Source organism: Aquarana catesbeiana, linkage group LG02, assembly GCF_042186555.1.
Source record: "Aquarana catesbeiana isolate 2022-GZ linkage group LG02, ASM4218655v1, whole genome shotgun sequence".
NCBI classification, from domain to species: Eukaryota; Metazoa; Chordata; class Amphibia; order Anura; family Ranidae; genus Aquarana; species Aquarana catesbeiana.
In genome coordinates this window covers 313,004,852-313,032,486 of record NC_133325.1, presented here as the reverse complement: position 1 = coordinate 313,032,486, position 27,635 = coordinate 313,004,852, and the positions used below count along the sequence as shown (strand labels likewise).

Here is a 27,635-nt window from a genome sequence, read left to right as displayed (position 1 = left end):
TTCTGGGTGATGTGCAGTGTTAGTTTTCCTCCACACATAGCAATTTGCTTTTAGGTCAAAAAGTTCAATTTTGGTCTCATCTGACCAGAGCACCTTCTTGCACATGTTTGCTGTGTCCCCCACATGGCTTCTAGCAAACTGCAAACAGAACTTCCTATGGCTTATTTTCAACAATGGCTTTCTTCTTGCCACTCTTCCATAAAGGCCAGATTTGTGGAGTGCACGACTAATAGTTGTCCTGTTGACAGATTCTCCCACCTGAGCTTTGGATCGCTACAGCTCCTCCAGAGTTACCATGGGCCTCTTGGCTGCTTCTCTGATTAATGCTCTCCTTGTCCGGCCTGTCACTTTAGGTGGACAGTCATGTCTTGGTAGGTTTGCAGTTGTGCCATAATCTTTCCATTTTCGGATGAAGGGTTGAACAGTGCTCCGTGAGAAGTTCAAAGCTTGAGGTTTTTTTTATACCCTAATCCTGTTTTAATCTTCTCCACAACTTTAGCCCTGACTTGTCTGGTGTGTTCCTTGGCCTTCATAATGCCTTTTGTTCACTAAAGTTCTCTAACAAACCTCTGAGGGCCTCAGCTGAACAGCTGTATTTATACTGAGATTAATTTACACACAGGTGGACTCTATTTACTAATTAGGTGACTTCTGAAGGCAATTGGTTCCACTAGATTTTAGTTAGGGGTATAAGAGTAAACGGGGCTGAATTCAAATGCACGGCACACTTTTCAGATATTTATTTGTAAAAAATGTTGAAAACCATTTATCATTTTCCTTCCACTTCACAATTACGTGCCATGTTGTGTTGGTCTGTCACATAAAATCCCAAATAAAATACATTTACGTTTTTGGTTGTAACATGACAAAATGTGAAAAATTTCAAGGGGTATGAATACTTTTTCAAGGCACTGTACACAATCTTTTACCCACCGTTGATCCAGAGGAGAGGAAGGCAAATAAATAATAATTATAAAGCATGATAAAATGTGCTCCGGGGGTGGGGGTGGGGGGTGATTCTTTCCTGATCCCCCAAGAGGCAATCAGATATTTCCAGCTCTTGAGGGAGTCTATTCCACATTTTCACAGCTCTTACTGTGAAGGAGCCTTTTCATATTTAGAGATATAGCTGCAAAGGGTTGGCCAACTCAATATTGAACTCTACGGACTAAGACTAGCGTGCCATTAAAGTTCATGTGCGTGTAAAGGCAGATGTCCCAATACTTTTGGTAATATAGTGTATGTATGTATGTATGTATGTATGTATGTATGTATGTATGTATAGTATAGTATAGTACAGTCAATAACGTTCAGTAGTCTGGGGAATACATTGTATAATGCAACAGTTTGTGTTTGTGGTATGTGGTGTACTATGATATTGGCAAAATTTGCTTGTTGCATCTTGCGTTTGTCCTAAACTTTTACCAGTTATATACTGTATTGTTGTTCATAACATTTCCAAGAATGTCATGTGGTTGGGTATACTGTAAGAATACAAAACAAAAATTAAGCTATGCTTGAATTTTCCTTGAGGAAAAAATAGAGGGTTGAATAAACAAGAACAGTGATAACCATCTTACAGAAATAGGTGAGGTTAAACTGTGGAAGCAAGCAGTTTAAGATGTCCGCTACAGTGCATTTGCATCTCCAGGTGACATTCAGAAGAAGCATGCAAAATATCAAGCCCCATCAAACTTAAACAGCTTTTGGTGTAGATAAATCACAGCCTTTTTTGCTATTCCTTCAGTTAAATAACCTCCACATTTCCTTCTCTTCTGATCGCAATCACTCAGATGTGCAGCGACACAATTCAGTCCCTATGCATTTTTCATGTTCCGAACTTGTGCTCATGTCACATCAGTCAGAGAAAAGGGGATTGATTAGGGAGTAGTTTGAAGACTTGGCTTATTACCAGAGATCACAATACAAACGCATGGCTGTAAAGAAATCTAGTGCTACACACAGTTTGAACAGCTCTTCAGGGAATGAGCTAATAAGAGATTCACCACAAAAAGACAGCAGCCTCACGTAGATCATGCTGAGGACATTTTATGAGGAAATATCTGCTTGTGATTTACATTTTGTAGTATCTCATAATCTGTAAATGTCTGAGAGCACTAAAAGAAATATTGTGGTCATTAACACATAGAATTGTTTCTGTGGATTAATGCACTGCTTCTAAATATTCCCTAGTAAGGAGAAGCTTATGTTTAGAAATGAACAAAATCTAAATATTACTTGCAGGGATATATTTGTATGTAGTTCAGAATGTGAAAAAGTTTCTTATAAAACAATTTGAAGTAATACATTTAGTTTCCTTTAGAAGCATGTATTACAACGAATGCCGCGTAATCACGACTGGACTCTCCGTCAGAATAGACTCCGACAGTCTTTCCGATGGAGTTCCACTGAAACGGACTTGCCTACACACGATCACACCAAAGTCTGTTCGTTTAGAACGTGATGACATACGACGGAACTAGAAGGAAGTTCAATAGCCAGTAGCCAATAGCTGCCCTTGTGTAGTTTTTGGTCCTTCGGACTAACATACAGAGGAACGGTTTTCCCGATTTGAATTGAGTCCGTTGAAAAGATTTGAAACATGTTCTATTTCTAGGTCCATCAGAATTTTAGAAATAAAAAGTCCGATGAAGCCCACACACGATCGGAATGTCTGACGGAATGATTTCATCGGACCTTTTCTGCCTGAAAGTCCTGTCGTGTGGACACAGCATTAGGTTTTCTGATTAATTCTGTTAAGCACATCTTCCTGAACTCTGTTAGTATTATTAACTTACTACTGGCTATAAACAAAAGCCTATAAGAAAATGTATTTCTGTTGTTTATCTGTTACATACAGTATTCAGAGGCAGTAAGCAGGCAGCTACAACATGGAGCACACTGAGGCCTTGGGCTTGTGTTGATGGCATCACACTGACATCAGTCTCAGACTTGTATGGGAATGCAAAACCCAATTGAAGCAAACAGAACCCGTCAATACAGGCCCTAAAATGGAAACTATATGTAGCAGAATCTCTGACCTCTTCCAGTCTAATGGGAACCTTCAAGGCCAAAGATAGCTGACATCCTTCAATAAGTAGTGGGTAGTGAGGCATAGTGGGTGCAAAAGTGATAAAAGTCATTTGGCACCAGATACTTCTTGGATGTAAAAGAGGTTTTATTTCTTTGACAGTCCTTTTTATATTTAAAAATAGGGGAAAGAGGGTTAGGGCCAGGACACCCTTAAGTAGTTGCAATTTCAAATGGCAGACTCCGAGACTTCAATAGGAGAACGGATTGGTGCAAATGTTTCTCAGGAACTGTGGCGCCCGCCTCCTTCTGGCTGTGGCTCGCCAAAACTGTAATGGAGTCCATTTTGGGGCCTGTATTAACCCCTCCAGTGCTGGCGGGAAGTGTCAAAAGACCAAGCTGATTCTTTCTCATGAACACACAACACAGTCTATAAGAAGGGTAGATGTTACTTGCCACTGCTATGACTAATTTCTGATTGGGACTTCAAAACAAGTTAATACTGCAGCTGCAGGAACAGATTCAAAGGACTCAATCACTGTGTTTAAAATGTCCGTTCAGTGTCAAAATTTATTGTTACATGTTATTTTATACATAGATAAGAAAGGGGTGGTGTGAGATGTTATTAAAAACTAACAAATAGAAATATGTTATTGAAAGCTAACAAATAGAAATATATTATTAAAAGCTAGCAAATAGAACGATTGCAAAAGTAAAACCTTGAGAAGGGAGGGGAGAGTAGAGAGCGTTTAGTAGGAGAAGTGTCTGTGTGTTAGGTGAAGGTTACAGAACACATTTCAACAGTGAAAACAAAATGGAGTCTCTTGTGCTTAAATGAACAGTACAGTGAATGTCCATGTCATTTCTCTCCTTTTGTTTATTTGACACCATTCTTCTCCCCGTTACATTCAGCCGATTTCTGGTAACTCCTGTTACATTGGCGCAGAGAGATGGCTTCCTGTCCAGCTCTCTCCTAGCTTTCTCACAATAATGGGTTCATCAGGGCTGGTGGTACATTTGTGGGTACAGTGGGTAGTCACATAGAGGCATAGCCTGATGAGAAAGTAAATAACAAATATGAGAAATGGGAACATCACAATGTTAGCGCCTAGTTTCTGTAACCATGTTGCTATTCCATATAAAAAGTCACCAAAACCTCCTAAACCCTGAAAGGGGTTCCATCCATCTTTAGCAATATCCCTGGCTTTATTCTGTAGTTCTCTTATCTTAGCAAGATGCCCTTTAATAATGTCCTCATTATCAGAAATGTATATACAACAGTCAGTGCGAAATATCTTACACATCCCACCTTGAGCTGCAGTGAGATAATTTAGCATTAATCTGTGTTCTAATACTACTTTTTTTAATCTGAGCCATTTCTTCACTTAATAAACCTGTATCAGTGGTAGTAAGGTTAATAATCTCATCTACAATTCTAGTGTAATTATTTATTCTTTACATTGCTTCAATTCCCCATCCTGTCCAGGAAGAGAACCATGACCATGCCATGTCACCTTCAGTGAACAGCTCTCTTTTAAACACTAAAGGGTTATTTTTCCATGTCTCAGTTCTCACAAACAACAAAAAGAAAAGAAACATCATCATAATTTTTTCAAAGGATATCACTTCAAGATTTTCTTGCAGTGACTGGCGTGAATCCAGGTAGGCTTTCCTTCCAACTTAACAGTGGATCTTGTTGTCAAAAGCACCAAATGTGGTCCGTCAAATTTTGGTTCTAGCGGCTTTCTGACATGTCGCTTGACCGCCACCCTGTCACCTGGTTGGATTCTGTGAATACCTGAAACAGAATCTGGGTCGGGGATAGATTTAGATACAAACACCTTCATGTATTTTATTCAATGTTCTTTGCAAAACCTGAACATATTCTAACAGATTAGAGTGAGAAGCCTGCAACTGTTGGGGAAAATATAGCCCTGTTTTGGGTGACCCTCCAAATAAAATCTCATAGGGGGACAGCCCACGTGGTTGTTTAGAGGTAGTTCGTACAGAATATAGGGCTAATGGCAAAGCTTCCACCCATGCTTTTCCTGTATCTGCTTTAATTTTTGCACATCTGTTTTTCAAAATACCATTAAGTCTCTCAACTTTACCACTATTTTGTGGATGATAAGGTGTATGGAAAGCTTGCTGTATGTGAAGGGCTTCCATTACCTCTCGCATTACTTCCCAAGTAAAATGGGTTCCTCTGTCACTCTCAATAGTTTCAGGAACTCCATATCTACAAATTATTTCATTCAAAATTTTCTTTGCTGTTGTTTTTGCATTTGCTTTAGCTACTGGCCAGCTCTCGGGCCAACCTGAGAACATGTCAACACACACTAAAGCGTGCTCATAGGTGACTCATAGGTGCCTATTCCTATCCTATTTGAACTCTTTGGAAAGGGAAATCTTGCTTAGGAGAATGCTTTTGGGGAACATGGACAGGCCTCCCTGCATTGTACAGCGAGACATGAAGAATAAAACCTGGCTGCAAATGCACTAAATTCAGGTGCTATCCAATAGCAGTCAGTAAGTTCCACCCTCACGCCCTTAGCAAGATGACTGACGCCATGTGCCAGTTGTGCTAAAACTGGGTACAAACTCCTGGGTAGACACCACCTGTTGTCAGCGCTCCACAGGCCCTGCAGATTTTGGGTAGCATTACGTTTGATCCACTTATCCTTCTCTTCATCAGGGGCCTGGTTCTGCAACTGAATTAGAGTTTCTACATCCCACTGCTCTTGATGAGGGAAATCTGTCCCCACTACCTGGGCGACCCCTACAGTGGGTGTGACTCCAAATGACATAAGGGCAGCATCCTTTGCTGCTTGGTCCGCTAAAGCATTTCCTCTGGCTGTCATTTCCCCTTGCATGCCCTGTTACCTTCAAGATGGCAACTTCTGCTGGTTTCTGAAAGGCCTCAAATAGCCACTCTATGAGTTTTGCATGTCTCACTGGCTTCCCTGCACTAGTCAGAAAGTTCCATGCTTTCCAAATAGGCCCAAAATCGTGAGCTATTCCAAACGCATATCTGCTGTCAGTGTAAATGTTTCCCCTTTGATTCTCTAGGAGATGACATGCTTTGACTACAGCACACAACTCCGCTTCCTGTACTGACATCTGGGGTATCAATGCTTCCTGATGTAAAATGGTGTCTGTAGTGGTTACAGCAAACCCTGTGTGTGGCTGACCATCATCAGTGCAAATTCTGGAACCATCTATGAATAAGTGTGTGTCACAATCTGATAAAGGCTCATCTTTTGCTGGTGTGACAAAGGACCTTTCTAGCTCCTTCAGAGCCATACAATCATGAGAAAAAAAAAACTCTCTGGTTCTACATCTGTACCATTTGTTGCATCTTCCTCATCAATTATAGAAGAGTAGCCGGATTTAAAGTAACACATCGTTTGATTGTTAAATTCGATGGAGCAAAAATAGCAGACTGGTACTTGTCAAATCTACTGGCAGACACATGTCTGGTATTTACTTGATTCATGATTTCCTGTACTGCATGTGGCACATACAGGATCAGAGCAAAATCTAGTACAAGCTCAGTTACTTTGTCTAGCAGCAAAATGCAGGCTGCTATGGCTCGCATACAACTGGGGGAGCGTTTGATGACAGGGTCTAATGAGGCTGATACATACATCACAGGCCTCTGTTTGTCTCCATGTAGCTGGGTGAGTATACCTGCAGCAAATCCATTGACTTCATGACAGAACAACGAAAAAGTCTTAGTATAGTCAGGAAGTCCAATGGCAGGAGCTTCAGACAAAATTTGCAATTCATTGTCCCATGTGAGTTTGAAAGGGTTTCTAGCGGTAGCCTCATTAAGAGGAGCCATAAGTTCTGATGCATTTGGAATCCAGTCCCTACAATATCCCACTAACCCCAGGAAGGAACGTAGTTGCCATACATTTCTTGCATTTTCAAAGTTTTGTAGAGTTTTAACTTGATCTGGGGTTAGGTGATTCCATGTGAAATGCAGTGACCCAGGAAGATCACTTTCTCTTGGCAGTATTGTAGCTTATCTTTGCTAACTTTGTTGTTACTGTTATAGAGAAACATGAGAAGGCTTACTGTTTCTCTGCTACAAATGTCCTTTGTATCAGAACAAATAAGCAAATTGTCTATGTACTGAAGCAAAACTGTGTTTGGGTGTGAGGGGGATCATTGGCCCAATACTTGCTTTAACGCAGTATTAAATTCAGAGGGGCTACTCAAACAGCCAATCTTGTCCATGCTAACTTTTGGGCATCATGGGTAAATGAAAAAAGGTGCCAGCAATCTGGGTGAAGGGTCACCGAAAAGAAAGCATTTGCAAGATCAATCACTGTAAAGCAGATGCTGAAGGCAGGTATTCCACTTAGTAAAGTGCGGGGGTTGGGCACGTTCGGGGTATCTGCCTCAATTATATTGTTAATGGCTCTCAAATCATGCACCATGCGGTATGTCACCTGCCCACCCTTCTTGTCTGGCTTCTTTGCAATTGGGAACAGGGGTGTATTGACTTGGGACTTAATTGGTACAACAACCCGTGCTGCTTTCAGTTGAGTGATTTGATCCTTTATCCCCTCAGTCTGAGCAATACTCAGTGGGTACTGTTTAATCTGTGGGAGATAGGCTCCTGGTTTAATTTTTATCATGACTGGGGTGCAATCCAGCAGACCTACATCATATTTGCTAGTGGCCCATAATTCAGTGGGAATCACTTTCAATTCTGGTGGAAAATGGCGGAGTGGAGTCTTGGATTAAAAATACTCCACAGGCAGAATTTTAAACTTTTCCTGACAGACTACTGACCACTTGGACTCCTGTAGGAGTGTAGTCTGTTTGCTAAAATTTGGTTCAAAATGTCAGCTCCCAAAAGATTGGTAGGAAGTGTGTCTGAAACTAACACTTTAGTGACAATTTCTGTTTGCTGTCCCAGCCTGAGTTTAAATGGCTTGGACTCAACCAAATCAGTAGAGGTCCCGGTTAGGCCAACACCAGAGATAACATTTGTAGATAATAATCCTGGAAGTAAGTCCTCTATATTAAAAACACTTTGGCTTGCACCAGTATCGATTAAACAGGTTAATTCTGTTTCTCCTCCAGGATAGGGGAGTTCTTGTAAAAATGGGACCATTGTTTCCCCTATTTAACATGATTGATACTGGCATGCCATTTTCCTATGCCTGATCCACTGCTTTTGGCAGAGAACTGGGATCAGCATGAGGTGCCTCTAAGCTCTTTTCCAGTCTACGGTCAGAAAGATGGCAGGATTTGGCTATGTGTCCTTCCCCATTACAATTGTAGCATATAATTGGTCCCCGATTGCCATGATTTCTGAAATTGCTTACCTAGCCAGCATTTGAGGTCTGCATTTCCCGATGATCCCGATCGAAGCGTGGTTCCTTCTGGAGACTCTGCCAGACTCCTGGCTAGCTTGCCAAAATTGTTATGACTAATTTCTGATTGGTACTCTAAAACAAGTTAATACTTCAGCTGCAGGGACAGATTCACAGGACTCAGTCACTGTGTTTAAAATGTCCATTCAGTGTCAAAATGTATTATTACATGTTATTTTATACATAAATAAGAAAGGGGTGGTGTGAGATGTTATTAAAAACTAACAAATAGAAATATGTTATTGAAAGCTAACAAATAGAAATATATTATTAAAAGCTAGCAAATAGAACAATTGCAAAAGTAAAACCTTGCGAAGGGAGGGGGGAGTAGAGAGAGTTTAGTAGGAGATATGTCTATGTGTTAGGTGAAGGTTACAGAACACATTTCAACAGTGAGAACAAAATGGAGTCTCTTGTGCTTAAATGAACAGTACAGTGAATGTCCATGTCACCACCTTCCAAGGGAGCCAAGCGAAATCCCATTGGAACTGAAGCCTGTTGCTAAGGGTGACTGCTACAAGGGCAACACCTTAGCCCCACGTTGGGTTCCAAATGTAGCAGAATCTCTGACCTCTTCCAGTCTAATGGGAACCTTCAAGGCCAAAGATAGCTTACATCCTTCAATAAGTAGTGGGTTGTGAGGCATTGTGGGTGCAAAGGTTGTAAAAGTCATTGGGCACCAGACACTTCTTGGAAGTAAAAGAGGTTTTATTTCTTTGACAGTCCTTTTTTATATTTTGTAGGGGAAAGAGGGTTAGGGCCAGGACACCCTTAAGTAGTTGCAATTTCAAATGGTGAACGCCAAGACTTCAATAGGAGAAAAGCCGTACAGGGAAAGGCCCCAGCAAGGTACCACTTCTGCACGTCCAGGATTGCTGTCTCCTATGGCAACAGTACTTAAACAGTTCCTAACACAAAGTAACAGTTCTCTCAGCTGTACTACAACGTCTCCTTGTAGTTCTTCAGCCCCTGAGCTCCTGGTCTCTCACCGGACCCTCTGATTTACTGACTCTGACCCGTGAGCTCCTCAAGGCTTTTGCAGTGGTATCTCCCTCAAGTGTCACCCACGCTTCCCTGCTGGATCCCTAGCTTGGCACTTCGGATACCTTCAAGCTTCACCCCTGCTGATCGGCTCAGTCCCTAGCTTGACACGCAAGGATGCTCTGCAAGTGTCACCGCCGCTGGTTGGGTCCCTGACTTGATCACCGCCTGAAGTTTCCCGATTCTCCACTGTGCCCATTCAGTGAGAATACTGCTCCGGTACTTGCTTCAGTTATTTACTGTGGTCCCTGGTAAAGGCGATTGGTCCCTTCGTGGTGACAGCTTCCCTTCTACCTCCGACCACTGACAGTTTCTCAGGCTGGCAGAACCGTCACTTTTGGTTGGACTGCAAGCTGCAGTTCCAACCCTGCACTGCCCTCCTACTTTTGGATAGATAGAGAAAATCCAAGATCTGCAGGATCAAATGTTTGCGGTCACCACATCCCAAGATTATAGAAAAACCTTTCTTATACGATATGATCATTGTTTCTGGTCACTTTCAAAGTTCCACCCACCAAGGGGGTTTTGCGTTTTTCTACTTCTGGATAGGCCCTCACACAGCCTGGCAGCCTGATGCCCCCAAGATAGGCCCAAACCCCTGCCTAGCAGTCCGGGGCGTATGACACACATCCACCCAGATGACGGTCTGGGTGGCACACAAGACCCTGGATCCCCTGACCTCACCCGAATATATAGGCTCTCCCAGTAGGCCAAGGGATTCAACAAAATCCCTGCCCATTGGCTGAGATACCCTATATTCCCATAACCTGACCTTGAGTTGTCTTTCTCAATCTAATACCTCCAAGTGCCTGGCCACCTGATGGTAGAAGGGAAAAGTACAACCAGGCCAAACTTAGGGAGAAGTCAATGGATCCCTAGTAATTAACTACAGTAGCTACTCCTGACAAGGAATTTGGTGAGGAGCCCCCTGACTAAACCCCAGGGCACTACATATACATATAGTAATTGTTTTTCTAGAACATGTTGTAGCTCTTATGTGGTTTGTGGTTTCTCATTTTCTCTACTTTTAGAAACAAGTCTACCAGTCTAACTACTATGACTAAACTGTATATTGTAAATGCTCCTCTGTACCAGTATGGAACTCAGAACATGCTGATCCAGTCTAATGATGTATGTTTTTGCTTTCAAAACATGAAAGGTTGTTTGATTCTTGAACAATCACAGCCACATCCGTTCAGCGTTGATTATACATTTTATACATTCTATTGGGATGCTGCAATTAAATTTTGGTTTCTATTATTTCTATATTCAGGATTATGTCCAGCTGCCCCACATTTATGCTCGAAACATTACAAGCTAATGTTGTGTTTGTTTGTTTGTTTTTTTTACAGTGGATATGAACAAGATAAAAATTCACTGCGCAGAAAGGAATGGGAAAGGAGGAGTCAAGAAGTCCAGCCAAGTGAGGATATTTTTCTTGTCAATTACCCCCTCTTCAGTGAGCCATACAAGGTAATATGTATTGTACTGTAATACATGTAGTCAGGACCTACATTAGGATTACCCTACTTTAATTTGTCGACTTATGGCTTGTACACTCAATCGGACTTTCCGACAACAAAACCATGGTATTTTGTCTGAAGGGCGCTGTCTAAAACTTGTCTTGCATACACACGGTCACACAATTGTTGGCCAACAATTACAAATGTAGTGACGTACTAGACATACTACGTGGTTTTTCAGCTCTTTAGCGCCACCCTTTGGGCTCCTTCTGCTGTTAGTAGAAGTTTGGTGAGTGTTGATTCACGTTTTTCTTCACGCGTTTTTCATTTAGTGCTTTTAAGTTTGCGGTTTTCAATTCATGCTTTTCAGTTTGTTTCTGAATGGCCGTTCGTCAACCAGACATGTTGCGGAATCGGAGGAGATGTGTTATTTATTATTGGCCTTGGAGTTATTGCTTTGACATTATTTTTTTGGTTGAATAATGATTTGATTTGGTATATTTTCTATATTTTTGGATGCATAGAATGCACTTTTTGGTTAAGTTCTATTGGCAGATAGCATTACTAATTTTATTTGTTTTCTTTTTTAATGCACAATAAAAAAATTGTGTAGAATAATACTTGGCTATGTGCTTTACTTCAAATTACATTTTGGGAGTAGGCAGTTACATTTTAAAAAACACAATGTAAAATTTACAAGGGACACCAACATAATTGTATCTTTGATCTTAAAAACTACAGGATAATGGTGTTGTGTTAACTTCCCCAAATAAAAAAAATAAAAAGCATAATAATATTATTCTTGATATCACTAGAAAAAAAGAGCCTTTGAAAATTTGTTTGCAATAACTCCATCAGTATCACCAGCAAAGCAGCTTCATTATTATCCCATTAGAAGCAGAGAAGTGAAAAGATGCAAAAACGCTTCCACACCACCATTGATTCCAGGAGAGGAGTAATGGATGTGCCCTTACCCCATTCGTTGGACCTCCTCTATGGCGAGGTCATATGGGCTTACAGATATAACCCTCTGCAGGGACAGATGAAATGTTGGTGTCCAGGTCCTGTTAGCGTGCACGGCCAACTTCGAGCTGATCCGACTGATCCGACCGCTGCAGCATTAGAAGGGAGACTCGGGATTGGAAGGATCAATGAAAAATCATAAGATCTAAAAAGCCGGCATAAAAAACAGAGGCTGAACGCCCGTGCAAACAGAAAACACGTGATAGCAAGCACTGCGAGGCCACGTTTGCACGGGCGTTCAGCCTCTGTTTTTTTATGCCGGCTTTTTAGATCTTATGATTTTTCATTGATCCTTCCAATCCCGAGTCTCCCTTCTAATGCTGCAGCGGTCGGATCAGTCGGATCAGCTCGAAGTTGGCCGTGCACGCTAACAGGACCTGGACACCAACATTTCATCTGTCCCTGCAGAGGGTTATATCTGTAAGCCCATATGACCTCGCCATAGAGGAGGTCCAACGAATGGGGTAAGGGCACATCCATTACTCCTCTCCTGGAATCAATGGTGGTGTGGAAGCGTTTTTGCATCTTTTCACTTCTCTGCTTCTGATGTGATACACCGAAGGAACGCTTCCCTTTTTCTTTCTCACTTGTCTTCACGGACTGAATCGGGTGTTTTTTAAAGGATTGAGTGATCAATCGTACCTTCAGAACTTTGACTTTTTTTCAATTTTTATTTTTTCACTTTTATTTTTTCACTTTTATTTTCTATAGAGATATGATTTAATGCACTTGTTTGTATCTACTGTTTTGGTATTTTTTTCCATGCTGGATTTCAAGCATATTGCGGCTCCAGATATCATCTCTAGGAGCTTCTTGATTGTACCACTTCATTATATTTTGCTAGCGAACATTTGTTGGTGGAAAGTCCGATAACAATTGTCCGATGGAGCATATACACAGTCGGATTTTCCACCAACAACCTGACATCGAACTTTTCCCGTTGGAAAATCCAATCGTGTGTACGGGGCTTAAGTGCATGTGCTTCCACCACATACTTGTAAATGCTAATTATGAGCCCATCCTACCATTTAGGCCACCCAGCAAGTGATTGGGAGGATTTGCCTTCTTTATAGGCTTGCTACTGGTTTTCTCAAACTTTTTTTGCTATTCCTGTAAGATCCCTATTTGTTTACTGAATAGTTTGGCTATTTAGAAGGAAGTGGGAGGAACCTCTTCACATTTTTGTTGATATCAGTAAGTTAATGATGTCATTCATCCAGTAAGGCACTTGTCAATCAACTTTTCTCAGGTAAAAATGTTCTGAAATTGCTGGAGCACATTTTTGTAAGCCATGTTTTTCTTGCATTGTTGGTATCTCATCTAGTACACCCTGTAATGAAAAATTTGAATGTGCTATGTATTTATTGGATTTTTACTCTTTCAGACTAACAAAGGAGATGAGCTTTCAACTCGTATCCAAAGTACACTTGGAAGCTATGATGAAATGAAGGAGCTGTTAACAGAAAGATCCCACCAAAGTCATTTTGTTGGCATTCCAAAGACAGATCCAGGAAACACACCCCTTGAGAAGACAGAGGACCATCTTCCTCAAAACTCCATAGAAAGCCATTACTTGGTTTGTCACACTGTGCAAACAGGTATAACGTCTTCAGCAACACCTGTACAGCTGAACAACAAAGCCAACATGAACTGGCAAATAGCTGGACACTCCCTGGAGGGGCAGAAGGTAGAAGGCAAGACTGACCAAAGAAAGATTACTCCCAGTAGTGATTTTAAGTGTGGACAACACATCATCGACAAAAGCAAAAACTACATGTTGAGTCCAGAATCATCGGCAACTAATGAGCATCAACGCAACCTGGTAATATGTGGATTTGACAAACCCCTCAGTAGAAGGATAACACATTCGAAACTGAAATGCAACATAGACTTGGATCTATCCATTAAAAAGAAGTCTTGTAGCCAGAATAGCAATAGTTTAAATTCTTTGCAGAACTTCCCTGCTTCAATTGTGTCCAAGCAAAACACTGTTCAGCAAAAGCCAACAGCATATGTACGTCCCATGGATGGCCAGGATCAGGCACCAAATGAGTCACCAAAATTGAAATTACCAAACGAACTGAGCATAATATTGCCAAGGGAACTTTCTAATATGGCTGATTCAGACAAATTACAGGATGAGAAAACAGAAACATTTGCAGACCACAGTCAAACAGAGGTAGGTCTTTGGCTCTTACAACCTTGTTTTAGGTTCATAGCAGTACATTTGGAAGCAACATAAATATTTACCTGTCAATTCGTATATGCTCCTATGGGTTTGATTTTGATAGAAAATGTGCTAATATTATTGTGTAGTGCTATTATTCAAAACACTTCATATAATAATTTCAAGTATATTAAGGCAGTAGCACACAGTGCCTTTTTTCAACCTGACTAACTATGTGACTATTTAACTATGTAAAGTACCGTCATTGGATGCCAGACCTTTATAAACACCATTGCTCTTTACACTCCCTGTAGATAACTACTGTGCGGTGGAGGCATTTATAAATGCTACATATGTGGTTGCTAAAAGGAACTCCATGTTGATATTGCGCCTTGGCAAAAATATTCAAAGTGCAAAAATTTGGTTTCCAAATGGTTTGCCTGTTCTAAAATTATTCATAGATGGGTTGGTTTGGGAGGCCAGTATTATCATCCATATGATTCATACACCTTATAGACAAGTTATTTATCTATTAATACTCCATAGAATAATTTAGAGGATATATTCTGCTTCAAATGATACTATTATTACACAATACTTTCTATAATTCATGTATTTGTTTCATAACTCTGAGATATTAGAAATCAATTAAATATGTTTTTCAACATCTTTAATCAAATTCATACTTGGGGGCTCAGTTCAGGTCAAGACCAGCCAAAGGATCTTCTGGTAGGTTTTTACAACCAGTCTGACCTCACTGAGCTAGACATACTCTTTACTCACAAATCATTACTCAGTGGTGCCTTGATTAAAGAACGGATGAAAATTAAATGTGTTTCTAATGATTTTTAACAATTCTAGCTGCATTTGTTTAGTGTACATACCTGGGGCAACAGTACAAGAGCTTTTGTACACAGCAATCCATCATGGTAGCACATTCCATGAGTACTGCTCTATCACACTTTTAATTAGCATGGATTACACAGCAGTATATAAGTGCCATGACATTTAAATAACACTTGCTTCATTTACTTGACACTCTCATAACTTACTGCAGATATTGGAATCCCAGCTCCAAAGCACCACACAAAAACAATTTAACAGAATGAGAAGAAAAAGAAGAGCAAAGAAACGTCTGAGATCTGATTCCTTGTCACTCTTGGTTACCTTTCTATGAAAACGGATAACTTCCAAATGAAAGCCGGCACCAGCCTGTCTGGAGAAAATGCATTCAAAGTGTATTTTCTAGAAGGCATTCCATTTTCATGTGACCCAATACGTTTAAATTATATTAGAGATGGCCAGCACTTTAATTTACTCTGCTCTGACATATAGTTTAATTACTACACTGACGGGTGTTAGACATCCTGAAGCAGGATTAAAGAAAAAAATATTTGTATCTATGCTCCTAAAATGGAAGGCTGTATTAAATTAATTAGGGAATCACTGGCCCATTCTGTGATATATTTTTTCAAAGGCTATTGAGGGTAACCTTTGGAATCAGACTTGGCAGAACAAAGCTAATGTTACAGCTTTTCTATAAAAAAAAGACTGTTATTTAAAATACATGTAAATTAATAGTAAATCTAATGCTCTGAATGAGAAGGGTAGGTAGACATTTCACCTAGTTCTTCCACTGAGGAAGCTGTCCTGAATGCAGGGCCTTTCAGAAGAGGCAAAGTTTTATTAAGTCCAATTAGTACGGGAGCTTGCCCACTTCCCTTAAACCTTGTTATTGGTCTATCGCTATGAAGGACTGCCTCACTGTACAGTATAAACGGGGGGCTGGAAGGCAATGCAAAATACATCATCCATCATTTAGGAAAGGTTGCTGAAAGATGCTCAAGCTTAAAAGAGTTTCTTAATCGTAGAGTATAGGCCTTAGGCTGGGTATTCATATAGGCCTTAGGCTGGATATTGGGTTATAGGCTGTTACCTTCAGGTGATTAGATCAGCAGGGCATGGGGCACATCACAGGGCACAGGACACATCACAGGGCAAGAGGCACACAGTAGGGGACATCAGGGGGTACACAGCAGGGCACATCACAGATCATGGGGCACACAGTAGGGCAAATAGCAGGGCACAAACCAAAACACAGGGCACTGGGATCCTCCAGACTCAGCACAGTGTCTCTCAGGGTAGCCATGGGGGGAAGGTGACACCGCGGGGGGGTGGAGGACACAGGGGGACACTGTGGGGGAGAAGACACAGGGGAACACCGTGGGGGGGTTGGAGGGCACAGGGAGACACCGTGGGGGTGACACCGTGGGGGTGGTGGATGGAGGGCACAAGGAGACACTGTGGGGGGATGGAGGTCACAGGGGGACACTGTTGGTGGGTGGAGGGCACAGGGGGACATGTGGGTGGGTGCACAGGGAGACACCATGGGGGGATGGAGGGCACAGGGGGACACCGTGGGGGGTGAAGGGCACAGGGGGACACCGTGGTGGGGGAAGGGCACAGAGGGACACTGTAGGTGGGTGGAGGGCACTGGGGGACACTATGGGGGGTGGGTGGCACAGGGGGACACTGTGGGGGTTGAAGGGCACAGGGGGACACTGTGGGGGGTGGAGGGCACAGGGGGATACTGTGGGGGTGTGGAGGGCACAGGGGGACACTGTGGGTGGGTGGCAGAGGGGAACACTGTGGGGGTGGAGGGCACAGGGGGACAATGTGGGGGGTGGAGGGCACAGGGGGACACTGTGGGGGGGTGGAGGGCACAGGGGTACACTGTGGGTGGCACAGGGGGACACTGTGGGTGAGTGGGTGGCACAGGGGGTCACTGTGAGGGGTGGAGGGCATACGTTGGGTTTGAGGGCACAGGGGGATGCTGTGGGGGTGGAGGGCACAGGAGGAGACCATACGGGGGGAGGACCGTGAGAGTTACACTGGACCTCCTGCGGTCCTGGGCCCGGGCCCCCTACAACTGTACTGGCTGCCATGCCTCCCGCTCCCGCCCCTGCAATGGCGACCTTTGTACTCCAATAAAAAAACAGCGCCTCACCCGATGCCTGTAATGCTCCCTGCTGGCCCCTCCTCTCTTCTCGTCCGTCCCAGGTGATGTCATGTACAGTATAAGCACCTGGGGTGGATGAGAGCACGGGAGGCAAGGAGGGGCATGCCGGGAGCAGCGCGCTGTGCGAGGTATTATTAAAGCCGCTTCCTGAATCCCTGCTAGCCTCTCACGGGCCCCCAACGGCTGCCCAATGGGTCAGTCCGCCCATGTATATGGGTCAACATTTGTCCGGTTCCTGCTGAACCAGACAAATTTAGATCCATGTATGGCCGGCTTAAGGTTACACGCTTGGACCTTAAGTTCAAAAAGTTATCCTTTGTGATATTCTCCATGAGTGCAAGGTCTCATGGAAGCTGTTACCTTCGTCCATTTCCACTCAAGATCCCTTAAACACTATATTTTGTTGGCCTGGAACCAATATTATCTCTCAATTCCCATATTCTTCTCTCCAGCCAAGCAAAGAACTCCCTAGCTTGCACTGGAAATAGGAAAGTTATTTCTTCCACCTTCATTGAAGGTGACAACAACAGATGCCAGCTTCACAGGCTGGGGAAGAGTGTTTTAATCTCTCACAGTTCACAGCAAGGTTCCTCATTAACATTTTGGAGCTCAGATCAATACAATTGAGTCTGCACAATTGCCATCTCCTTCAGGGACACCCAATCAGGGTGCAAGAAGACTGTCAGGGCCTGGATTTGAACCCAGAAACTCTGGTGTGTCAGGCAATGTCTCTTCTTGCTGATCTACCTGAAATGCTGGAAATTTCCCTGGACAATTCCTTGAATGATCCTATCTTGAACGTTGTTTGTGTGAAACTTTGAACTCTTTGCTCCTCCCATGAATTTCCTGATTTAAGCCATGTCTATGAACTTACTGTTTGCTGATTATTGTGCTCTTTCCAGCCAGTATCTCGCTCCTGTCTTCTCTACTGCCATCCAAATTTTGCTACCACTCGTTATTGACCCTTGGCCATGCTGCTGGTTGGTGGGTTGGTGGAAGTTCCGCTACTGCTATAGCAACTGGTCTTCCCGCCTGTCCCCTGATCATGACAAAGACAATGCCATGGCAGTGATCTATATCAATCATCAGGGGAGAACCAGGATTTAGGCAGCCTTAATGGAAGTAAGTCTGATTATCTGCTGAATGGAAAAGCACTGGCCCACAATCTCTGCTGTTCATACCCTAGGAGTTGTCAGTTGAAAGGTGGATTTCCTCAGTTATCATCGCCTAGACCAAGGGGAGAGGGGAGCAGTCTCTACATTCGACATCTTCAATCTTCTATGTAAGAAATGGGGTACTCCAGATGTGGACATCCTGTCTTCCAGGTTCATTCCTGTTTGTGACCAGGACAAAGGATCCTATAGCATTTGCATCCGATGCAGTGGTAATCCAATTAACAGTTCAGGTTAATATATGCCTTACCTCCAGTGTGGATTTTTCCTTGAGTGCTCTGCAACAAGAGAAGAGAAGGAATCAGTGATTCTCATTGCATTAAACTTGCTCAGAAGAACCTGGTACACAGATACACTCAAACTCCTAGGAAAAGACCCCTGGCCTCTGCCAAACAGACTAGACCTGCTGTCCCAAGGTCCCTGTAACATCCTGCTTCTCAGTCACTGGCTCTATTGGCATGGCTGTTGAAGCCCAGGTCTTGAATAATAGGAGTACAGTATATCTGTCATTACCACATTCCTCAATGGCAGAAAAGCCACTTTGAGAAAAATCTACTACTGTTCTGTGCAATACTTTTTCACCATGTGTAAACAAAGACATTCCAAACCCAAAGATTACTCAGTACCTCATATTCTGGCTTTCTTTTAGCTTCTCTCAAACTGGTAAAAGCTTTTATGCAAGGTTTTTCATGGATCCGAGCCCCATTAAAGCACTCTGTGCTTCCTTGGGATCTCAGACAGGTCCTTTCTGACTTGCAAAAACCACCCTTGAAACTACCTTTGAACTACCCAAGGGTAGCTCCCTCTGAATTGGAGAACTACCCTTGGGTGATGTCTCCTGCAAAGTAGCCTTCTTAATGGCTATTGCATCTATCATATGTGTTTTAGAGCTACTGGCCCTATCTTGTAAGGAGCCCTTCCTATTCCTTCACAAAGACAAAGTAGTCTTATGTTGAAAACACTACCTTTCTCCCTAAGGTGGTATCAGCCATCGATCTTAATGAAGACAATGTCCTACTTTCCTTGTGCCCTGCTCCCATGCATCCCAAGGAAATTGCTCTTCATTGTTTGGACATTGTCAGGCTGTCAGAGTCTCTCTGAAAGCCACAGCCTCTATACAAAAAACAGACTCTCTTTTGGTCCTGCCAAAAAGGTCTTGAAAATGGCACCCTGAATCCATGTTCACTATTGTCAGGTGGAAAGATAACTCATTGTATAAGTTTTTACTCTATAGGATATGGTACCTCCAGTATCCTTTTTTAACGACCAGAATGGTAGTTTATTAAGAACATAGGCACAGTACTGGTACAGCATGTACCAGAATAATCAAACAGATAAACAGAATAATTGTAGCAATATAGAGTCACAGTAGTGTACAGTAATGTCCTGGACATAAGACAATACAGACAGAAAAAAAAAGAAAGAAAAAAACAACATTGCCTGAGGGCCAAATAACGTTAACAGCAGAATTGGGTTAAGAACCAGTAAATGGTAGCTATAGAGTGGTGTCAGCCAAAGGAAGATGCTTCTATTACACCGTCCATGGCTGCCAAGCCCTATCATACTTTTTGGGACAATTACAATAATATATGCTAGTTTATACATACTGTAGGTAAAACAGTATTAATTGACTTATCCCATGAAACCACCTACGGGGGGAGGGGATGCATTCCACTTACAGAGTATCACTTACCTCCAGTGTCCTTACATGCTCATGATCAATGGAAGTTCTGGGAATTCCACTATCAAGTGTCTGTTTCTCAGCTTTGTAAGACCACTATCTGGTCTTCAGTTTGCATTCTCCACGTTCCACCAGGTTGATGTCCAGGTCTGCAGAGGTTCTTTCAGTGGCACTCTAAGTTGAGTCTTTGACCCTTTTTCTGTTTTGTTGGGCCTGTTAGCACATTTCTTCTTTCCGTGTTGTTGCCCACAATTATGATTCATTGTTTGGGGATGTCCCAGGATCTGTGAGTATCCAGCCTGTGACCTGTGTTGTATTAAGATAAAAAGGATTTTGACTTACTTGTAAAATGTATATCTTGAATTATAGTACAGGACATAGGCCACCACCCCCTCTGTTTCTGTGTACTCTGCATTGCTTACTAATGGGGGTTAAGGGGGTACGTCCAAGGGGTGTGTGTCCAAAAGCTTGGCCAGTGTCCAATCACCTGAAGGTAGTTTCATACAACCCAGGGTCTATGAATATCCAGGTTGTCCTGCATTGTACTACAAGATATGACATTTACAGGTAAGTTTTTTTTTTTTTTTAGAGGATGGTCCATTTTGTGCCTGTTTTGTGCAGTGCATACAATAGTTGTATTATAAGTTTGTACATTACTGAATGCTTCCAGTTTCCAGCCACAGCAGGAAGAGAGCAGTAGGATCTGGACATACACAAATTATTTGATGAGGGACAGGTGTTTTAACCACAATAATTATTGGTAAAAAAAAAATATCTCTATGCATGTTCAAGATATTATGAAATGATATCCTTTCTCCTATCCTTATTGAAGTGCAAAAGGTTGTGACATATAAAGACAACATTTTCTGTACAGTGTTTGTTTGATCAAATATGTAATATACATAGACTATATGATTAATAATATAATCCTCTAACATGTTTAGTTAGTGCCTAATTTTGCTTATATCTGCAATGTAGCAGAGGTGTGCAAATCAGTATACATATTTGACTCTCTACTGCAGCGTTTCTCAACTCCAGTCCTCAAGGCGCCCCAACAGGTCATGTTTTCAGGCTTCCCATTATTTTGCACAGGTGATTTGATCAGTTTCACTGCCTTAGTAATTACCACAGCCATTTCATCTGAGGGAAATCCTGAAAACATGACCTGTTGGGGCGCCTTGAGGACTGGAGTTGAGAAACACTGCTCTACTGTGTATCTGTTTGTTTGAAAACTGCATGTGTATGGCAAGCATTGGCATACTTGTTGATTGAAGTGCTGGACCTCAATTTAAGATAGTGGGTGGAGCCATGCAAAAAAATATATTATGCCTTTTGGCCAACTGTACATTCAGAAATGCTGATTTATAGCACAGACATTGTCTAAAAAAAAGTTATTAATTACAAACTGCATACAGCTATTTCAGAGTTGTTAACCGTGTCAGTGCAGTGCATGCAAAAAAATGGCTTTCATGGACTAGAACTCGGGGAGCCACCAGAAAGGTTATAAAGTGAGGTTCTTTAAAGTTTACATATTAATACATTTGGACTAGGGGCATAAGGGAATGATTTGCATGGCTTTGCCAAGTTTCCTACAATGAGGAATGAATCCCTTATTTTTGGGGTTTGTGATGGAAGTCTGACATGCAAATGCTCTTCGCACTTTTGGTCCACCTTGCCATAATCTTTCAGTTTATACATTCTTAAAGGTTATCTGTTAAATCATGTTTGCATACTTATGTATAAAGAAGTATGCAAAGGTTTCAACAATGTTTACACTGGACAAAAATCTTTGCGAAACACACAAGCAGTCTACCTGCTATATTCTACAAATGTAGCATTCACATGCAGCATTGGGTTAATGTACCGTGCCATGACAATGCTTGTTTGCATTATACCTAATTTGTTTACACAAATTATTTTAAGGAAATGTAAAACTATAGTTGAATGTCATAGAAATATGTACACCAATAATGCAAGTATATACTGCCATACAAAATGATGACAGGTTTATTTAATGCAGTTATTTGGATGCATTCAGCATATATAATGCATTTTATTTTATGATACTTAATTATCCCCTGCATAAGCATATAATTTTTTGATTTCACTGATAACTGACTTTTTGTATCTTAAGTATACAATCTTACTGCTGTGATAGAATGTGAGAGCCAACATTTTTTCTATGATTTTGTCATGCAACAATCTTATTCTTCAGTGTAATTTTGTTTCACAGCAGTTGTCTCCATTAATATAGGCCCATATGGCAAGTTTGCTTCTTGTCACTTAGGGCATGATTCACATTAGCAAACAGTACAGTGATGGTTTCTTGGATTCTGGTAATAAGAATAGCAGAAATACATTTTTCAGCAATAAGATGCTGACAGCTTTCCTGGAATAGATTCAAACAGGGAGTAGTTCTACTGAGATAGATGACACGAGTTAACACCTAATAGTCAAATAACACCATATGTAGATAACATTCATAACAGCGGATGTTCATACACTGCAAATCTAAGTTTATTAATCTCTCATTAAGAGTCTCATGTTCATGTAAATCCAATCAGTGCTGGAGCCAGACATTTCTGCAATGCCATGTGGTTTGTTTTTTATACATCTGTATTATCCCTGTAAACCCCCTATTACATTAAACGGCAAATATACTTACAGTATATGTCCAATGTAAATTTATCTGTCTTCACGTTTGTCAGTGGTGTGCATGGCTGAGCCAGCGAAAATGTGGACAGGGGAATTTTTTCAAACAGATGTATGAGAAAATCAAGCACACATCTTTTGCAAATCAGGCTACCTCTCATTTAGCACAGGATTTTTAAAATGTTGAGTGATAATGATCACTCACTGTGTTCAGTCAGAAAAGGAAGGGGCCAGTAAATATGACATATTTACCAGTCCCTTCCCCTGCTCTCCATCCTGAAGTAATCCCCTAAACCCCTGCTTCAGCTGGCAGGAGGGAGAGAAGGTGAAGCCAACAGTGCTGCAGGAGGGGCACACGGGGGGACTCAGGCAGCAGTGGGAAGGGGATCCTGGAGAGAATAGATGGATGGTGTGGTGGGGGAGGGGCTTTTACTGGAGCCAATCTTTTTGTAGTTCCTCACTGCAGCTGCTGAAAGCCAGAAGGGAAGGAAAGGAGGGAAGCCAGCAGCGCTGCCTGGGGGGGGGCAGCAGGGGGATAGGGATCATGGACGGGAGGGGGCAAATAGTGTGGGGGGGGCAATTACACGAACCAATCCCCTGTGGGACTCCTGCTGCACATGAAAGCTGGCTTTTCTTAGCTGGCTGCAATTGCCCCCTGCTGCACCGATCACCCCCTCCTGTCCATAAACTGATACCCTTTGCTGCCAGGGCCCCCCTGCTGAACTGATGGGACCTGGGCCTGTATAGGAGACAGGAGGGCAAAAGACACAGCTGTACCCCCTTATCAGCGGCCCCATCATAGGACCCCCATGCACCTGGGGCCCCTGGCCAGTGCCCAGGGGTGCCCATGCATTAAGATGGACCTTTCAATCATTGCAGAGAAATAGCCTCAATGATAGCTGAGGCAGTTTTGGAGACGATGTTCCAAAACAGAACAAAAGCAAGTTCAGACCATTCCATTTTGTATTTTTAAAACTCGGTAAACATATAAAGCAATAAAGTAACAAAAAATATTTACAGTAAAACCTTGGTTTGAGAGTAACTTGGTTTGAGAGCGTTTTGCAAGACAAGCAAAATTTTAAAATAAATTTTGACTTGATATACAAGTAGTGTCATGTCACAACTGAGTATAAAAGAGAAGAGGTGCCTCTAAGTGTAGCAACTCACATGGTTGATGATTAAAACAGGCACATCAAATGCCCTGTACACGCGGTCGGATTTTCGGACAGAAAATGTGTGATAGGACCTTGTTGTCGGAAATTCCGGCCGTGTGTGGGCTCCATCACACATTTTCCATCGGAATTTCCGACACACAAAGTTTGAGAGCTTGCTATAAAATTTTCCGACAACAAAATCCGTTGTCGGAAATTCTGATCGTGTGTACACAAATCCGACGCACAAAGTGCCACACATGCTCAGAATAAATTAAGAGATGAAAGCTAATGGCTACTGCCCCGTTTATAGTCCCGACGTACGTGTTTTACGTCACCGCGTTCAGAACGATCGGATTTTCCGACAACTTTGTGTGACCATGTGTAGGCAAGAGAAGTTTGAGCCAACATCCATTGGAAAAAATCCATGAATTTTGTTGTCGGAATGTCCGAACAAAGTCCGACCATGTGTACAGGGCATAAGTATTCAGGCATTCGGGATAAAGCTGTCCACATAGACCATCCTTCGCACCGCTATCAATGTCATCCCTTCCACGCTGCTCTCCACGAGTGGTTCAAGCCTCACTTTCAGATCGCTCTACTGCAGGGTAGTCTTCCCGGAGACGATTGCAGACTGACAGCGGTGAGAGCCGGCGGTGCGGAGGATGGTCTATGTGGACAGCTTTACCCCGGATGTCTGCATACTTAGATGTGCCTGTTTTAATCATCAACCATGTGAGTTACTAAATATTGTACCTTCATTAAATGTAACCATATTACTACACTTAGAGGCGCCTCTCTTCTCTTTTATACTCTGTAGCTCCTGCTGGATTTTGTTTTTAATCCCCTTGTGGAGGCTTCCATTTGTGGATGGACATTTTATGTCCATCCACAAATGTTACACAACCTGGTCACATTGCTATAATCTTTTTATATGGACTATAAACTTATAAATGGTTGTGGACGAATCATCCGAGTTTCCATTATTTCTTATGGGGAAATTTGCTTTGATATACAAGTGCTTTGGATTACAAGCATATTTCTGGAACAAATTATGCTAGAGATCCAAGGTTTTACTGTATTTATAAATTATTTATAGTTTATAAGGACACCCGCACAAAATTCTTGGGAAGTAATCTTTGCTGCATTTTAGAGTGACCTGGTTTGGGGAAAAGTCACAAAGAGATAATAAATAAGTAATGCACAGGCAAATTCGTGGTTCCATTAGAGCAACTAAAGCTGCATATTAACAAAGTATTTTCTACATATTGGCGTATTTTTTTGACCAATACAACTTGATCCTGTGCCAGCAGCCAACAGTGATAGTTTGGAAAGATCCAGTCAGTGTGTAATCAAGACGATAACAGGCAAATATCTCACCTCCTATGGTTCTTGGTGAGTGATCTACCATGGCAGCCTTACTTCTTTTGGAAATCATTGGATGGTTATACTATCAGCTGTAAATTGCCACAGTTTTTATGGAATCTCTTGGGCATCATTGCTCAAATTCAGCCATAACCGCTGAAAGAAAAATATGTGATCGAACTACACTAAAATAGAGTGTGAAAATTAGAACATCTACCTCCTCTACACATGAATATCTGTGGATAATAAGTGGATTCCTATCTAAATTCATGAGCTCTTTTCATGACACTCTGAATCTTGCTTGAAATAGAATAGATTAACCTTCTTAAATTTATCCACATACAGATATGTCTTTCTTGAAGTTGTCAGGTTCTTTTGGTGACAGTATTTAATTGGGCATGAAGAAAGGTTCTTATCTTTATAATAACATGTTTGTCCTAGTTTTCATTCAAATCTGTATTTCACTGATAATCAGAACTTATGCTAAGATCTGTTTGCATATAGCAGAAGTCTTTATGCATGTACTGTATGTGGGGAATTGTGTCCAAGCATTAGCAAGAAAAAAATATGAAATGCTTACAATAATCGTTTTCACTCTGTAATTCCATACTTTTGTTGGCTTCCCATGGTGCGCGGTAACTATTTATTCAGTATAAGCGTGCTGTGTTAATATTGTGTTTTATTGATCTACAGATGGTTCAGGATTCATAACATACCTATTCAGGAAGCAAGCTATGCAATGCTGGCTTAGCAGGTGCAAAAAACAATTTATGCAATAGTCTTATCTGTAAGGTAAATTTGAACATCATTCGTTGGAAAACATTTGACATTATGAATGTAAGACATCAAGACAGAAGAAAGAAACAAATGTAACAGTTGTTACATTTTCGACATTAGGATACATTCACATTGAACGTGGCCTATTCAGGTGGCTTTAAAGGCTTTTTATGTGCTTTGTTTGTGCGTTTTAGGAGCAATGTGCCATACAGGAAATTCTTTGGGGCCCCATAGACTTTTATTATTGGAGCGTCTGAAATACGTGTGCAATGCCTCTTTTTCAGGTGCTCCCATTGAACTCTGTGAGGTCAAAAATGCCAAAATCTGCCAGAAAAGAAGCTCTTGTACTTTTTCAAGTGACAAGTGTCTAGCGACAGATACCTGAACACTCAGGTGTGATCAGGCACCATTTAAAACAATGGGATTTTTTAATGATTAGTGTTCTGTAGCTACAAGTGTTGAGCTACTGAATACAATTTTGCTAGTCGACACTGTTGTGTTTAGTACAGGATGATATAATGATCTTATTTGTGTTATACACTTGTTTTCTGGCTTTTGAACTTTTGTTCATATGAAGATTTTTAGGATATTTTATAAGAAAAAATGTTTGACACATACCTCTTTGGTGATAGCCCTGTGGCATCCTTATGACCACAAAGCTGATAAATGGGATTTTGAAGGCAATCAATGGAATTGGAAAATATTTTTACATATAAAAGAAATAAGTTTTATTACAATATCATAAAATCCGCCTCAATTAAAATCCACAGTAGCAAAATGTTCACAATGACATATTCATACGAAATAGTATTAATGAGCTCAAGTGGTACTTCCAGTTCTAGTTTACACTGTACAACCATAGAGTCCTTAATTGACAGCTTGTTCCATAGACTGGGAAATCCAACGTGTTTTGAATCTTTAAGTTTTAAGTACCTTCATCGGGGGAAAAAGTACCACTCTGGAAAAGGAAGAGAACAACATTGTAGATATATTTTTCCAAAATGCTTACAAACAAGTTTAAAGAAATCCTACAATATAGCACTTAGGCTCCATGCACACTGGACGTTAAAATAACGTTATAAACACGCCAGCAGCTTTGCAGAGTCTTTCAATGTTTTCTAAGGTTTTTGCAATAGCGTTTATTCGCGTTTTTTAGCGCTTTTCCGTGTTAGTGTTTTTTTAGCGCTTTTTTTTTTTTTGTTTTTCAATGGATCAAAAACGTTAAACGCTGGTGAGCCACTTTTTTGAGCGTTTACCAAAGTTTATCAGCGTTTATGAGCGTTTGGCTTTTTTAGTGGTCAAAAAAACAACTCCTGAATGTGATTTTATGGCATTCAGAAAACAGAGGGGAGTAGATGGGCTGTTAAAAAAAAAACACCCAAACTCCCAAAAGCTTCAGTGTGCATGGAGCCTTACAGTAACATCATGCGACCAGACGTCCTTATATATCACAGTATGGGAGCCATCCATCTCAAAGGGTAAATCTCAGGCATACAAAGACTGCACAAGCCCATCTAAAGTGCTGCCATCATATAAAAAATAAAAATAAAAGTACATGCATTATTTGCATTAGGATATACAGATATACTCCAATTCTATGTTCAAGGGTGTGAAAAAGGGAATAAAATAAATGTTTCTGGTAGTCTATTTAGATTATACCTTGTATTTAACCACTTACTGTAAATCTAATTAAAATTATTTATA

At 41.4% G+C, this 27,635-nt stretch overlaps 1 protein-coding gene across 9 annotated transcripts in view; it reads left to right on the top strand.

Moving 5' to 3' along the window:
- AFF3 (ALF transcription elongation factor 3) overlaps positions 1-27,635 on the top strand; it is a 523,081-nt gene that overhangs the window by 175,389 nt on the left and 320,057 nt on the right. For 6 of the 9 annotated variants that reach the window (XM_073614716.1, XM_073614718.1, XM_073614717.1 and 3 more), the window contains 2 exons: positions 10,814-10,884; positions 13,332-14,126. In XM_073614716.1, coding sequence (XP_073470817.1) covers positions 10,814-10,884; positions 13,332-14,126 — 866 coding nt within the window. Of the gene's footprint in view, positions 1-10,813; positions 10,935-13,331; positions 14,127-27,635 lie in introns of all 9 variants that reach the window. The other 3 variants (XM_073614715.1, XM_073614721.1, XM_073614720.1) reach the window with 1 other exon arrangement.